Below are 14,147 nucleotides of genomic sequence, written 5' to 3' on the forward strand. Positions count from 1 at the left end.
AGTCCATGCTGTCATCCTTATAGTTTGTGAAGCCTGCTCTTTAAGAGTTTTGTTAGAGGGAGGAATGAGGGAGGAAAGCAAAATTCTTCAGTCTAAAAAATCAGATACTTTCACCACCAAGCTGATATCAGTAAGAGAATTAATTCAGACCTTTTTAGATCTCAAGGCTTTTTGTATAGTCACTGGTATTTAAGACTCACTGAAACAACAACTTAGAAATATCAAAACATAGCATACAAAAGAAATAGTGGAAGTAGGTGTCTAACCTGTGGCCTCACCTGCCGAAGCAGTTCTTGATGCTTCAGTCTCAGCCTTTCTTTCTCCATCTGTAGCTGCTGAAGTCTCATCTGTTGTTGCTGATTGGAGCTACTCCCTCCCATCACACCACCCTGGGGACTCTGAGGAGCCAGAGGAGGTGGCTGTTTGACTGGAGCACTTTGGCTGATTCGCTGATTCATGGCTAAGGAACCAAAACAATAAACATTTAAAAAATAAATTCAAACAAATACATGAAGGAAAGTAGTATTCATAAAAGGTATACATTAAAAAATATACAAAATTACAAGGCATGACAGTACAAAACATGCAGCTACACTAATATCCAGAGTGTGAAACGTATGCTCATGCATGAGCAATCAATGTGTGCAAAATTAATGGAACAGTCTCATGGTTAAGACCACGTACTTATTCTAAAAGCTTCTAAAAACAGTTTAATGTGCTAACTGCTGAAAAATTCAGAAGTGGTAGTAAAATATTTCAAGTTGAATTTGAAAAATCTCTCTTCTTTCTAATAAACTATTCTCACTGCAAACACAAATAGTAAATAACTTGTTTTATTCATGTGGAATCTTAGGTACATTTAACTTGAGAACACACAGAACGACAAAATGGATCATTGTACTTTTATTGAAAACAATTAAAGGCAACCTGCTGTGGTGCAAGGTGATGCAACCAGCATTCACATCCTTGTCCCATCACTATTTTAGTGTTAGAGACTTCATTTAGAGCTTCTTGTTAGGCAAAATTAGAGTTGTTACAGAAATGGCAGATAAATTATACAGCCATAAATATGGACATCAACAAACAACACATTTTGCTAGTGCTTCATTTTCTTTTATCCCTCAGAATTATGCATTGCATTTTTCCTGGGGAGCAAAGCCTAAGACGATTTTATTTTATAAAATAATACATAACTGGGATGCATCTATTTGATGTATGAGGCCTGATTTCTCCCTCACATGACACCCATATGGTTAAAGTCAACAGAGGCACTAGAGTTCCCAGAGTGGAAGAGAGAGTGGGAAAGGCTGACTGTATTGAAAGGGCACTATTTTCAGGGGCTTTCAGCTTGGAATTAGCTCTCCATCTCCATCGTGTTCTCTGTAACAGACTGAATCTGTTAACACTCACAGTATTCTGCAGAATGCATTTGCTGAAGCAGTGATGGAAGAATGGCAGGGATTTTTTTTTTTTCCTGGGAATGAGGATTATGGTTTACAGAAACGAAGGAAAAAAAGAGAGGTTCTTTTAGGATGACAGAGTGAAGTGGGAAAAAAAACCCATCAGAATTAGTTTGAATTAATGTTTTCACTATATAGAGGATTCCTGGAATAACAACATTTCTAACTACCAAAAAACTCTGCATCGTCTTTTGACTGAAAAGCCCTTCAGTCTCCACTGTCTTTTGAGTGTTCAATTTAAGGTACAATAGTGCTGTTCTTCTGTTCCAAGAAAGCCAACATATATTTATCACATAATACTAAACCAATTAGAGACCCAGCCCAGCAGTCTCTATCCTTTCAACTAATCTACTGGTCCAGCACAGACTCACCAGTCTAATGGGCAGAAGGGTCATATTTGCATTAGTCCAGCCAACATAAAATGCTGTAAAATAGCTTACAGTAATTTGAAACTATTTCATGCAGTTGCTGGTTAAAGAGCTTCATACATATAATTGCTAATATGATAAAACTTCCTGTAAGGTAAGTGAACCTGTGAAGTAGGAAGAGAAACTGGGCCAAGTAGAAACAACTAGGGCTGCAGTTCAGTTCCAACCTACAAGTCTCATCCTGATGCAGCATGAAAAAAAACACCAGTGGGAAAATTACATTCCTGTGGACCAAAGCCTAAAATCAAACAGTTGATGTTATGAGATATCCAGCACCACTTCACCATCAGAACTGAACTTCAGGACAGAAGGTGACGAGAGTGAGCCAATTAACCAGCTCTGCCATGTGAGCTGTGGTCTCTGGGCCAGTGACAGGAAGTTAGCCCAAGACATGACCTAGAAACTTAAGCAAAAGTCCTAACACTATCAACAGCTGTCCTGTGGGCAGTGAACATTCAACTACAAGCACCAGGAGCTCCACTGGGCAATATCTGCTGGAAGTTTGAAAGCAATTACTCAACCTTCATGTATCAAAGTTGAAGCAAAGTTGAAGCTACAGAAAGCAATGCAAAAAGCAAGGCAGCCCATTTAGCAGTTTTAGATAAGCTAGACAAGACATTGCTGGAGTGGGAAACAGATCTCCTCCTTCCTCTCTTTTCAAGTCTGGAACCAGGACCATGCCTTTTGCTCTATATATCTTACTCTCTTTCACCTTATAAGCAGAAATAAAGTTAATAGGGGACAATGAAAAACAGCCTTCTCTTGCTGTTAGTTAATTCTGCAACCCTAACCGAAGTCTGTGCTACCTGTCAGAAGTTCCAGGATCCAAACCCTGCTAATAAACAAGATGGAAGGTCATCTACAGTGTAAAGTCAAAAGGGAGAAAAATTCAAAAATTACAGTCACCTGAAATGAGCACATCTAAGTTAAAAGCAAATTAGCTTGTAAAATTTAAGTGCCCAAAGCTGAAAAACGTCAATTTTCTTTCGGTTAAAAACACTCCCTTTTTAGTCCAGTCCCCAATTATATAATCATGGTTTCAGAGTCCTACCTTAATGCAGTTCACAGCCAAGTCATGTTACAGAAAACCTCATAAAAATTTAACAGTGTCTAACCTTAGTTAAACATTTCAGTGCAGTATCACTAACATTCCTTCAATATGTTATGAATTTGTTTTTCCTTCATGCACTATACAAGTATCTCTTTTCCTCAAAAAAGCAGCTTTGTATTTCCTGCTCATGCCACATTCGGCTCTTTTTATTTTATATGTGTGTCCTTCTGACAGCTGGTAGTATTATTCCTGTTCTCTCTGACCACTGTTTGCTCCATTCTTCTCATCTCCTGACTTTGTAATTTTAAGAAAGAAATAATGTTTCTCTGATCTGATGTTTTTCATTTTATTCCCTCATCCTAGATCCCCAAAATGTCTTTTAATGTCCATTTTGAAAGTAGTATTTCTAAGAAAAAGCATATCTAAAGCAGGAATATCATAAGATATTGAGACTTTGGTGTATACTTAAAATTCATCAGTAAATGTCAGGGGATCACTTAATGATATGATTTAGTAATTAGTTGGAAACTAAATCTAAAATTCCAGTTTCTATATTATTATTATTATTATTATTATTATTATTATTATTATTATTATTATTATTAATCGCACATCATTAAAAGGTTGTTTCTGAATATTTTATTATTTCAGGAATAAAAGTGCAAAAGACTTCAAATTTATAAGATTTTAAACTGTCCTCAGATTTTTTATATGAGCAAACTTTTTTTAACTGTGAAATTAAACTAAAAGTTAGGATATTAGAAGAAGATGCTGCTAACTGAATTTTACTGACTTTACATATCCAAGAGAAGAACCGGAGAAAAAACCACAACAATAGTATCAATGATTTTCATACACCTTGGTGATTACACAAGTGTGCTATTTTCAAGGGAAACTCAAAGAAGAATGTGATTATCTATAATTTCCAACACAGTATTTAATGAAAAGGCAGGGGGGAGGAAACACATCTTGTTTCAATTGACAGGAAAAAACACAGGGTTTAAAAGCTTTTTGTCGTCGATTTGGGGTCGAGGTACTTTTGCTTGCTTGTTTTGTTGGTGAGCTTTTTTTTCTTTTTACATTCCCAATTCCCCATTACATACCAGGACATGACTGCAGAAATCTGCACTCTAAAGAATGTGCTTATTAATGCGATCTCAGATAGCAGATTTTATTTTTTCTACACCTCATGTATTTGTAATGATCCTAACACGCACTGCTCTTATCACGAATTCAAAGGTGAAGAGCTTCATTTTATCTGTTAGCTAGGACTTACCAGTTTCTAATACATCCTGTTCCTTACCTTCCATGGCTATGGAAAGCATTTAAATAAGGGGCTCTGCACCCACACAGCGGAGGATGCAAAGACCTCACAGGCAGAGCAGGAACAAACAAGTCTTTGTTTCTAGAAGAGGGGGATTTGAGGGAGGAGGAGGGGCAGACAAGTTAAACATGGGCAACTTAAGCAGTAAAAAAGATCTTGTCCTAAAATATGGCTCCACAATCTGTGGAATACAGTCAATTGCAATTGCTGAAATATGTTTTTGAGAAAATTACTGGTCTTTAAAAGCTACACATTAAATGTTCTACTCTCAACAGCAGAAATGCCTCTTCTGTGCTATACCAGACAATACCAGACAATACCTGAAAAAAGTTTAGACTGCTGTTGACATAATGAAAAAAACCCAAACAACCAAAACCCAAAAAACAAAACCAAGAGAGAAAAGCAATTACCAGGCTTTGGTGCTAGAGAGAAAAGGCCAACAAATTTTTAACAACTCAAGCATAAAAGGCTAATTTCTCTCCCAAGATCCTCTGTCAGTTGAAAATCCCAAATCCCAGGGCAGTGACAGTTTGCAATAAGACAGCACCTCTCTCCTATGCAGAATTACATACAGAAATTGCACCCTTAATGATTAGGAGACACAGCTGAATGTTTGATGTTGTTTCTTTCCTACTTATAATTCCACCCTTCAAAGCTAAACCTAATTTAAATCCGCCAATTCGAAGACACTATTTAGTTGAGCAAACAACAACAAAAAAGCTCAGGATGCAAGCATACTACAGCTGACTGTCCTTACTAATAAGAATCAATGTTTTCATTGGGGGAACTAAAGAACTTGTCCCCTTCAGCTCCATTTTGAAACTAGACAGCTATTGTGCATCATTTTTGGCTATAGTCTGGTTTTTACCTGGTGCTAGTTTGCAACACTTCAACAAACGCAAAAATCCTCTTTGATTATATTTAAAAGAGCGATGAAGAAAAAAAAAATGCCAGTAGGATTTGAAAGAGTCTTGAACGTAATAAAAACCATGTTCCAAGGAGCTTTTTAAGAAAGGCCTTCTACAATTTGTTGTTTAATCAGGATGTAAGTAATTTTTCTGGATTGTATTCTTTATAATGTATTGCTATATTACTCTAAGGAAAACCCACTCACAGTTTCATAATGCAGCTGTTATGAAACAACCTAAAAATTAGCACAATAAAATATTCCATTGCTTTCAGTCTCTGATTAATCTGACAATCCTGGATCTTAAGAGTATGGGGGAAACCACAAATAGACAGTTCTCTGGGCTCATTTTGCTGTTTAAGTGTACAAACAAATCTTAGTGTCTTAGGCAAACAGAAATATTCTTGAGCTGAAAACAGACTCCTGAGCTGAACTTCTGGTTAAAGCAAGAAATATCCAATGAAAATACTATTACAGAATCATGTCAAAACTACAGACTGGTTACTCTGCATTTATCAACTAGTTTCATTCAAATTAAATTAGGATTTTTCTTTTTGTTTTAACCTGCTGGTTAAAACAATATAAATTAAGTTCCTTTTTCTTTGATAAGTCTGCCATTGTTTTTGAAGTTTTTCTGTATTTTCAAATGTAGATGTGCAATAGCCAGACTGACTTGAGCATCATTAAGACTCTACAGCATGTATAGACTCTTGAATCACTGGTAACTAAACTGGAGCAAAAAGCTGTGTCAGTTCTTTTCCCCCCACAGCAGTAAACAGCAGTATTTATAAACCACTTTCACTCAATGTAAGCCAGTTTCAGAAGAACTAAAATATACTGGCCAGCCAAAAAAGCAAATATAAATTATATTCAGCAGTAAAGTAAGTTAAGCAAGTAGCTTTTAGGAACTTCAGTGCACACATATAAAAGAAAACTCTTTAAATAATGGGCTCTTATTAAAACTCTCTTTTAACTCTCTACATAACTCTTATTCACTTTAAAAAAAAATCAATTTTAATTTTGGAAGGCTAAACAAGTTTTGAATTACTTGACTTACAGAATGCAACTGACACTGTAAGTATCAGCACTACAGAACTATATAAGACAGAGTGCACTGGACAGATTATGAGAAGAAACCTGAACTAATAAAGGTTTAAATTTAAATTTTATGTATGAAACACTGAAGACTACAGCAAGTGCAGGAATCTGAGCTAACCAAGCCCTCATATGTCTGTCCACTTACTCTGGCAAAATATATTTAATGAAAGCTAGTCCACATGTTAAACCAAAGTTTACTCAGCAAGAAGTCTACATAAGGCTATTAGCTGTGAACAGTTTCATTCTTTAATCACCACATAATACTTCCTGGGTTAACTAACCAAAAGACAAGCTTCTTTACAATTTCTAATAAAATAATGTGATAACTTTTTAAAATGCAGGTTTCCTTTAATTAATTTGAGTAGAACAAACACTGTATATATGTGTCTGCACATCTTCATATTTTTTTAATTTGTCATAAGTCCAATAGAAATAATTAAACAGAAATTACAAAATCCAGTAAAAACTACTGCAAAAAAAAATCAACAGTGTACTGTCAAGAAACACTTCTATATAAAAGAAACTACCATCATGTTTCAGCATGATTGAATTCAAAGACAAAAAGCCTGATGTCTTTGAATTTAAGATCATATATGATTAGATACAGACTATATAATTACTGTGTATATATATATTTAGATTACAGATAATGAATCATGTTCAAAATGATCCACCTTCAACTTTAACACAGTATGCTCATTACAGGAAAGTGCAAACTGCTGTATTAGAAGGATACGGTGGAAAAAGTAGCCCTGTTAGGAGTGCAGTTTCCTTTCCCTATCACAGCTGCTTAGCACAATGCTGCAAGCATGCGTTATTTTTACTGGCACCCAGACATCATTAGCCATAAATCTCCTTTCCTGAACAGGATTCAATTACTCTGAAAACAGAACAAACCACAAAACAGGTGTAAACTTATATAAACCTACTGTCCTGATGAATTCTTAAGAAGAGTGTGGGTTTCTCTCTTTTTCATAGTCTAGAAATATTCTACCTAAAGTAGGTAACTGCATCCTGACACAACACTTGTGGACAGATTTAGTGATTTCTTCAGTGAACTTCAGTTAAGAGGTATAAATACATCCTGCTTTCAAACAAACCCAGTTTTCACTTTCTGATATAATCATACACAACAAATAACTATTTATTGTCATTACTATAAGGCAGTACCTGCCTTTTACAAAGGGATGCTTACCAGTGAAATTTCATCTGCCTCTGCAGATTTGCAGCAGGCTTTGACAGAAGTCACTGGTTCACTGAAAACTGATGCTGCTTCATCTGTAAACATCTCTGACACACATACCAAAATACAGACGTCTTTACCCCATCCTAAGTGATCTCCTGAAACTGTTCTGGAAAAGCAGAGACAGGCAAGTGAAAAATCTAATACCACTGGACCTTTTTAGATGAGTCAAATCCTCCTTTGTTTTACAGAGTATGTAAAGAGGATATGCCACTGCATTTGCAGACCAAAGCCACTTGTGGCTCATGCTCTGCTTTTTGTGCAAAAAACTGAAGGCAGGTGTGGAATTTAAGAAGTCTTAAATGCTACTATGATCAGACACAAAGTCTGGGCTTTTTTTTTTTTTTTTTTTTAAACTAGACAAAGGGCAAACTCCAGTTTTCCAATCCAGAACTCCAGTTCTATCTTGCCCAAAAATCTGCATCTTGAAAGGCTCCTACAAACTAATTTGAAGGAATATATATTAAACAAAGTGCTAGATAGGTAAGGAATAAGAAAGCAACACTACAGAATACCTCCTTTTAATTTCTGATACTTAAAAATTCAGTGCAGATGCACTGAAGCTTAAGCTTTAATTGAATTTCAACCTTGTTGTGTGTTAGCTTGCTTTTTCTTTAAGCAGAAATGATAAATATATGTTTCAATTAAATGTACATTTTACTACAGTGTTTCTGAATAAGCTCTTTTCACTTTTTCAAAGGCACAGGTTTTATACTCCAAAAAAAAATACGGATGCAGAAAAACCTGGTGTACATTCTCTGTAATCGTACTACCATCATCAGTTTTATTTCATTTTCCAATTATGCAGTCAAGCAGCTACTGTACAGAGGGCCCCTATGGCACTTTTCCTAATGATATTAAACATTGTTTTGCCTTACCTTCCCTCTCATCCAAAATTCATGCACAACTTCAAAGAACATTAACATTATCTCTAAGTGGGAGTGATAAAGTCGTGGCAGTGGTTTCAACCTGAGGTCACATATTTTGCTTCATACCCCATGATCGCAGCTCCAAGAATTGGAAAACCAGGAAAGAAACTGAGAGTGTGCAACATTGGTATGACCATAAGTTACAAGACTTTAAAACCCAAGGAAACTCAAACAATATCTTGTTTTACTCCAATCCCTACAGACACTTGTCTGGCTATTCTACTGGAGTAGTAAGGTCTCCACACCAAACTTAAACCAGCACAAATCAACTGCCAGTTTCCAGTATTTTCCCACTTCAAATTCATCTTTCAATTTAATATATTAAGCACCCTCAAAGGGCAAATTATTTATGGTTGCATTTCAAAAGCAAGTCCTATCGTTGGCAAACTTAAATAAGAGTTAAAATCCCTTTAATGATATTTGATACAAAAGCCAATTCTTGGAAACTTACAGCAAAAAAGCTGAACAATTTTAAACCTCAACTGGTTCTAGGAAATTTGATTTTATAGGAAAAGCAGATGTTCTTCTACTTCATCAATTCCAGCCACTCTGAATGCATAGCTGATCTGCTTCCTATCCAGATGTTTGAGTATCAAGAAAATGCATTATGTTATCTGAAAGGCTCAAAAATCCAGTAGGATCTGTGAAGAATGACCAATGAACAACAGCAGAAAAGACAAAATGGTCCAAAAGACAAGTTCAACCTGATACTCCAATTCCATCAACGGAAAAAACCTCTCTTCTAAATAAAATGAAACACCAAGGCAATTCAAGGCCTCTTACTATGCGGCCTGCAAAGGCACTGAGAAGGTAGGACAGCATGTTTTTACCAGATGCTCCACTAGACAAGAATCCTGCTGACACAGGCCTAAGAACTAACCCCCTCCCATCCCTACTCCTTTGATCCCATGTCATTTTTATGGCTGTGCTTGGCATAAGAAGACCCTCCTTTCATACTTAGTTTTTTCCTAGATATTAAAGTTTGTGACTTGCCCTAACACAAAACTGTTTTAAAGCTGTATTTGTAGACTTGGAGGATGAAAGTTTGAGCCACAGGACTTCAATGACACTTAAGTTGTGTAGCTGAAGGCCTCAAACCCATTTCAAAGATGTTAGACTTGAGTCTTGGAACAAAGTTCTTATCTTCAACTTGGAGCACTCAGCTTTTAGACTTAGCCTACCCCACAGCTATTCTGACAGAGGCACTTTTCTGATGCATTATTTCTAAAAGCCTGCTCCAAGAAAGAATACATACTAATTACATTCCTTTATTTTCTGTTTAAAAGCATGAATGCCAAAGAGCTCCCACCAAGTCAGTCCACCTAAAATAATTTTTCCAAGTGATGTTCCTTCCACTTGCTCTTTCCTAGCCACAATAATGGAAAATTCCAAGCACTATTTAAAAAAGAGCTATATCCTCACCTACTAGAGAAAATAAAGATGAATGCAGAGCTTCCATCTGATGAGGAACATACACAGATATAAAGGCTGTCTCCCTGGAAGCTGGGAATTCAGAAGCAATAAGAGCAAAAACTCTTCATACCTTCTGCTTCTGAATACTGGAACAGAGGAGTATGTTTGCACATACCACTGAATAGCTTTGTTTTCTTCAATGGTTCTTAAGATTGGTGAAAGTGGCAGAGACATTAATTCCTCCTTCATTTTAAATCACCATTAGCATCACTGTAATAACCAAAAGCTTCAACAAGACAAAGATGAATTTATCCTGCTTCTGGAAGTATTAGTAGTCACGAATACTGAGAACCAAGCCCTTATATTAAAGGACAGTGATAAAAAAGGGTATGGTCATCCTCAGGGGAAAAATACCAACAGAGGTTTCAACCTATATTAAGCACAGAAAGGTAAACTTCTGAGTCATTCACATGCTATTTAGGGTCACAGCACATATTTGTTAAGGATCTCCACATAGTAAATAAATGCAAGGCTCAGTAATTTAACTCTGTCAAAGAGATTTTTTTTTTTTTTGACTGGAGTAACTTAAGGAGGTCACAAGTAAGAGAGCAACAGGAATAGAATTTTGTATTTTCTTGGCTGAAATGATAAAAACATAAACCGCAATACAATGTGTACAACTTAGGTTTTCAAGGAAAACTCCTTCAAGCTCAACAGCAGCTAGCAGCTTGTCTCTATTTGCCGTCACTCTAGATCAGAAGAGCCCACATGCTTTTTTTTCCCTTTCCTGCCCCTTTCAGTTACACTTGAGCTCTTTGACTGAAAAGGTCTGGAACAGATTAAAAGTCCAACCACAAAATAAAGAGCCTTGGCATGTACTCAAGCCTGTCTGGGATACACATACACAGTGGGCCCAAAAAGGGAAGCTATGCAGCAAGAAACCCTTAATCAGTCTTTTGGACATTTCTAACTTCTTTCAGTTTAACTGCACAGCCTTAACATTTGATAGAGTTTCAGTATGCACAAGACCAGCAGCTTTTGCCCTTACAGTTGGACCACTCTATTTACAGGAATTCAAAATAATTCTGAAAAGCAAGATTCATTTCACTCACAATCTCTGTCCATTAAGGCATCTTCCATACCCCTTTTTAATTCCAGTTCATCTTTGGAAATGATAAAGTAATGCATGTAAAGAAAAACAGATACCCTGCAAGATTACCTGAGGAAATGTAATTGCAAAAGGCAACTGATTTTCAAAATGACTGCTTCCTTTTCAGCCTTACTCACATACTAAGTAATTATGAAGTTGCAAATTACGCACACTCCTCTTGCAATGTGCGAACAGGTCTGTAGCTCTGCTTGGTGTTAAAGCCAGCATGGACATTTGCCAAAGCTGACACCCCACCTTTGGGCTCAAGTTGCATAGTGGTTCAACCTGTCTACAAACTGGTGAGCAGTTTATAAACAAAGTGTGACAATCTGGTGTTCTCCGTAAGAGTAAATGGATGTTGTAAGTAAGTACTCAAGCCTACAAACCAAAAATGCAGAATTTCTAGCAGACATTTCAGAAAACAAAACAGAACAGTGACTGTTGAGTTTTGTAGCTCTGCATTTATATGGCATTCATGGAGTTAATGCCTCTCCCAGAAGGGGCCCACAGTTGTTGTTAGGTCAACCCCTGTAAAGCTTCAAAGGTTTTGCATCCCCTCAGCCTGACCTACTCAGTGATCTGCACACTGTTTTCATTTAGCTGCACCGAGTCCAAAAGTAAAGCCTGAAAACCACAATGATCTCTTCTTTTTTTTTTTTTTTTTTTTACTCCTACTGTTTTTCCACGGCTCTGGAAAAATAACTAAAATCCAAAGGAGTTGAAAATAGTAAGTTATTGGGAAAACAAATCAAGGGCAAGCTAATAAGGCTGACACCCACAGGTCACGGCTTTACAAAAAACCAGAAATTTTAACACCATACTAAATACATCACTTGGAAAATCTATGAAAGTAGTTTAGAGTCTTGTTATTATATGTGATTTCTATTCATAGTCATCAGTGCCAATATTTTATTGAAAAGTTTGCAGTTCTGCTCTTCATATAGATAAAAAATATAATTGAAAAAAATTACATAGAAGTTCTGTTTTGTTGAATTTCTCCATCTAGACTTTGTGATTGTCAAGCTACTATTTCTATTTCCAATATTACAGTTTTTATCCCACAAAAAGGTTATTAAGTAGGAGCAACAAAACTAATTAAATTCCTCATCATATTCTTTAATACAGAAGGTTTTGTCATGATAATCACTGTGACAAGCTGGAATTATAAGCTGGTATATGTTTCAAGTGTATTTAAACAGCATGAACTATTATTTGACAATGCCCTCTTAAGATAGCACAAAGGAAAGTAAATATTTTTTTAGGAATTAAAAGATTCTTTTGTGGTAAAGTTTTGCTAATTTAAAGGGACGAGTGAGCTTGACTGAAACTGTCTCAATAAGTAATTTCTGAATGTCACCACTTTGGGGAACTGTATGGATCATGTGGCAAAATACCAACTGGTAGCATTAGAAACTTGGGTAACATACAGTCCTGAAGGATATAAGCTAATAGTATTTATCTTTAAAAAAAAAAAAAGTTATTTAAATAAGGCCTCTACAAGTCAAAATATATTTTAATTGTACTATAAAAAGTTTTCAAAATATGCCTGCAAAATTAAAGCTGAGTGAACTGAAGCAAATCAAGAATTCTGAATTGAGATGAACTTTTACCAAAGCGTGGGTCAAGCCTTGGGTCTAGCCAAGATGTGGTCTTGTTCTTATGGTTTATGTAGTAAATTTCTCCATCCTGGGTCATAGCTTGTTCCCATCCATCGGGGAGTGGGCCTGCAATATAGAAGGAAGGAGTTGATGGCGGGCTCTTGTTTGCTCCAGCTGAAATTGATCTTAAAAATATTTTAACATTCTACATATATAACAATACATGAAACAGAAGAGTTTCAAGCTCATTTTGGGGATTAAGGGCAAAGAAATGCTGGGTGGGAAACCAAGGAACAAGAAACACTTCGATCATTTTTATTTAGGATTTGGACTTTAATTTTCAAACTTGTTTGTATCCTTTCATATGCTTTTGACACATCATTTTGCTATAGCATTCTAGTATAAAACCAGCAATAAGTCAAGCCTGCCAGAATGAAACCAGCATGTGCAACAGGAAAAAGAAGCATAGAATAATTCTACCTCTCACAGAAAAGTTCACCTAGAGATTAAAACAGCAGCAGCAACAAGCTAACACTGAGGAGATCCTGAAATAATCCTGTCTTTCACAAACAATTAAAAAAAGAAGTGACAAACCTCATTTCCTCTTTACCTCATACGCTAACTTTCGGTGAAAGCGTTCAAGGCTTAAGCAGACAAAAATGCAAACCTGAAGAACAAGGCAGGCAAACAAGCAATGACAAAGCAAAGGCAAGGAAACACCATGAGCAGTCAGAAAGACACAGGGCTATGAACAGCAGTACAAAGACTCTACAAGCAGAAAGGCACACACAGGAAAAACTACTTCTAGAAAATGGTCAAAGGGAGGTATATAATGATGTTGTGGAGTCCACAGTTGATGGCTGAACACAGCCTGAGGAATGGTTCCCATATGCTTCCATCAGCAGCTTTCAATAAACTACCTTTCATTCCTATACAGTTCTTAAACCCCTCATTCCCATCTCTATATGGTCATGTAAATTCACCCATACTTTGCTTAGACTAAAAATTATTAAAAAAAATTATATTTATCTTGTCTTAGCGGGAAGGTGCTTGACAAATACAGGGGTTTGAATTTTATGCTCACATTGACATGGACTTGTAAAAATGTCTAAATTAGATTTTAGATTTAAGCACAATTCTCAAATTATACAACAGAAGATTCACTACACATATTAAGAATGTAAAAGAAATTAGAACAAAACCTGCTGTAGAACCAAGCAATTGTATTTCAAGTTCTTCTACTCTTCCTCAGTGTAATACAATATTACAACAGCAGAAGCCATCTGGCTGTTAGACTTGGACTAATAGATTATTCTATATAATGTAAGATACACTAAGTATACACAAATATCACTATTGCACATGAGATTCAGCTATACCCAAAAATATGTGCCCATCTGATAAATGTCTACTACATCCATCTTCGAACTACATTAGCTCTTGACTGCAACTTTGTCCTGAAGTCATGCTCCTGCTGAAGAATTCAGTCTAAAGCTGGGAAGGATAGATTAGTTTGCTTAATCTCAAAAGATATTCTTGGAGAAAT

The 14,147-nt window shown here is 36.1% G+C and overlaps 1 protein-coding gene across 4 annotated transcripts in view; it reads right to left on the bottom strand.

Annotated features, from left to right (window-relative positions):
* Positions 1 to 14,147, bottom strand: part of YAP1 (Yes1 associated transcriptional regulator) — an 85,598-nt gene that overhangs the window by 17,946 nt on the left and 53,505 nt on the right. For 2 of the 4 annotated variants that reach the window (XM_084223815.1, XM_084223813.1), the window contains exons 4-5: positions 12,614 to 12,727; positions 279 to 460 (exon numbers count right to left, since the gene is read on the bottom strand). In XM_084223815.1, coding sequence (XP_084079941.1) covers positions 279 to 460; positions 12,614 to 12,727 — 296 coding nt within the window. Of the gene's footprint in view, positions 1 to 266; positions 461 to 12,613; positions 12,728 to 14,147 lie in introns of all 4 variants that reach the window. The other 2 variants (XM_084223814.1, XM_084223812.1) reach the window with 1 other exon arrangement.

The sequence above is a fragment of the Fringilla coelebs genome, assembly GCF_963513975.1.
Source record: "Fringilla coelebs genome assembly, chromosome: 2".
NCBI classification, from domain to species: Eukaryota; Metazoa; Chordata; class Aves; order Passeriformes; family Fringillidae; genus Fringilla; species Fringilla coelebs.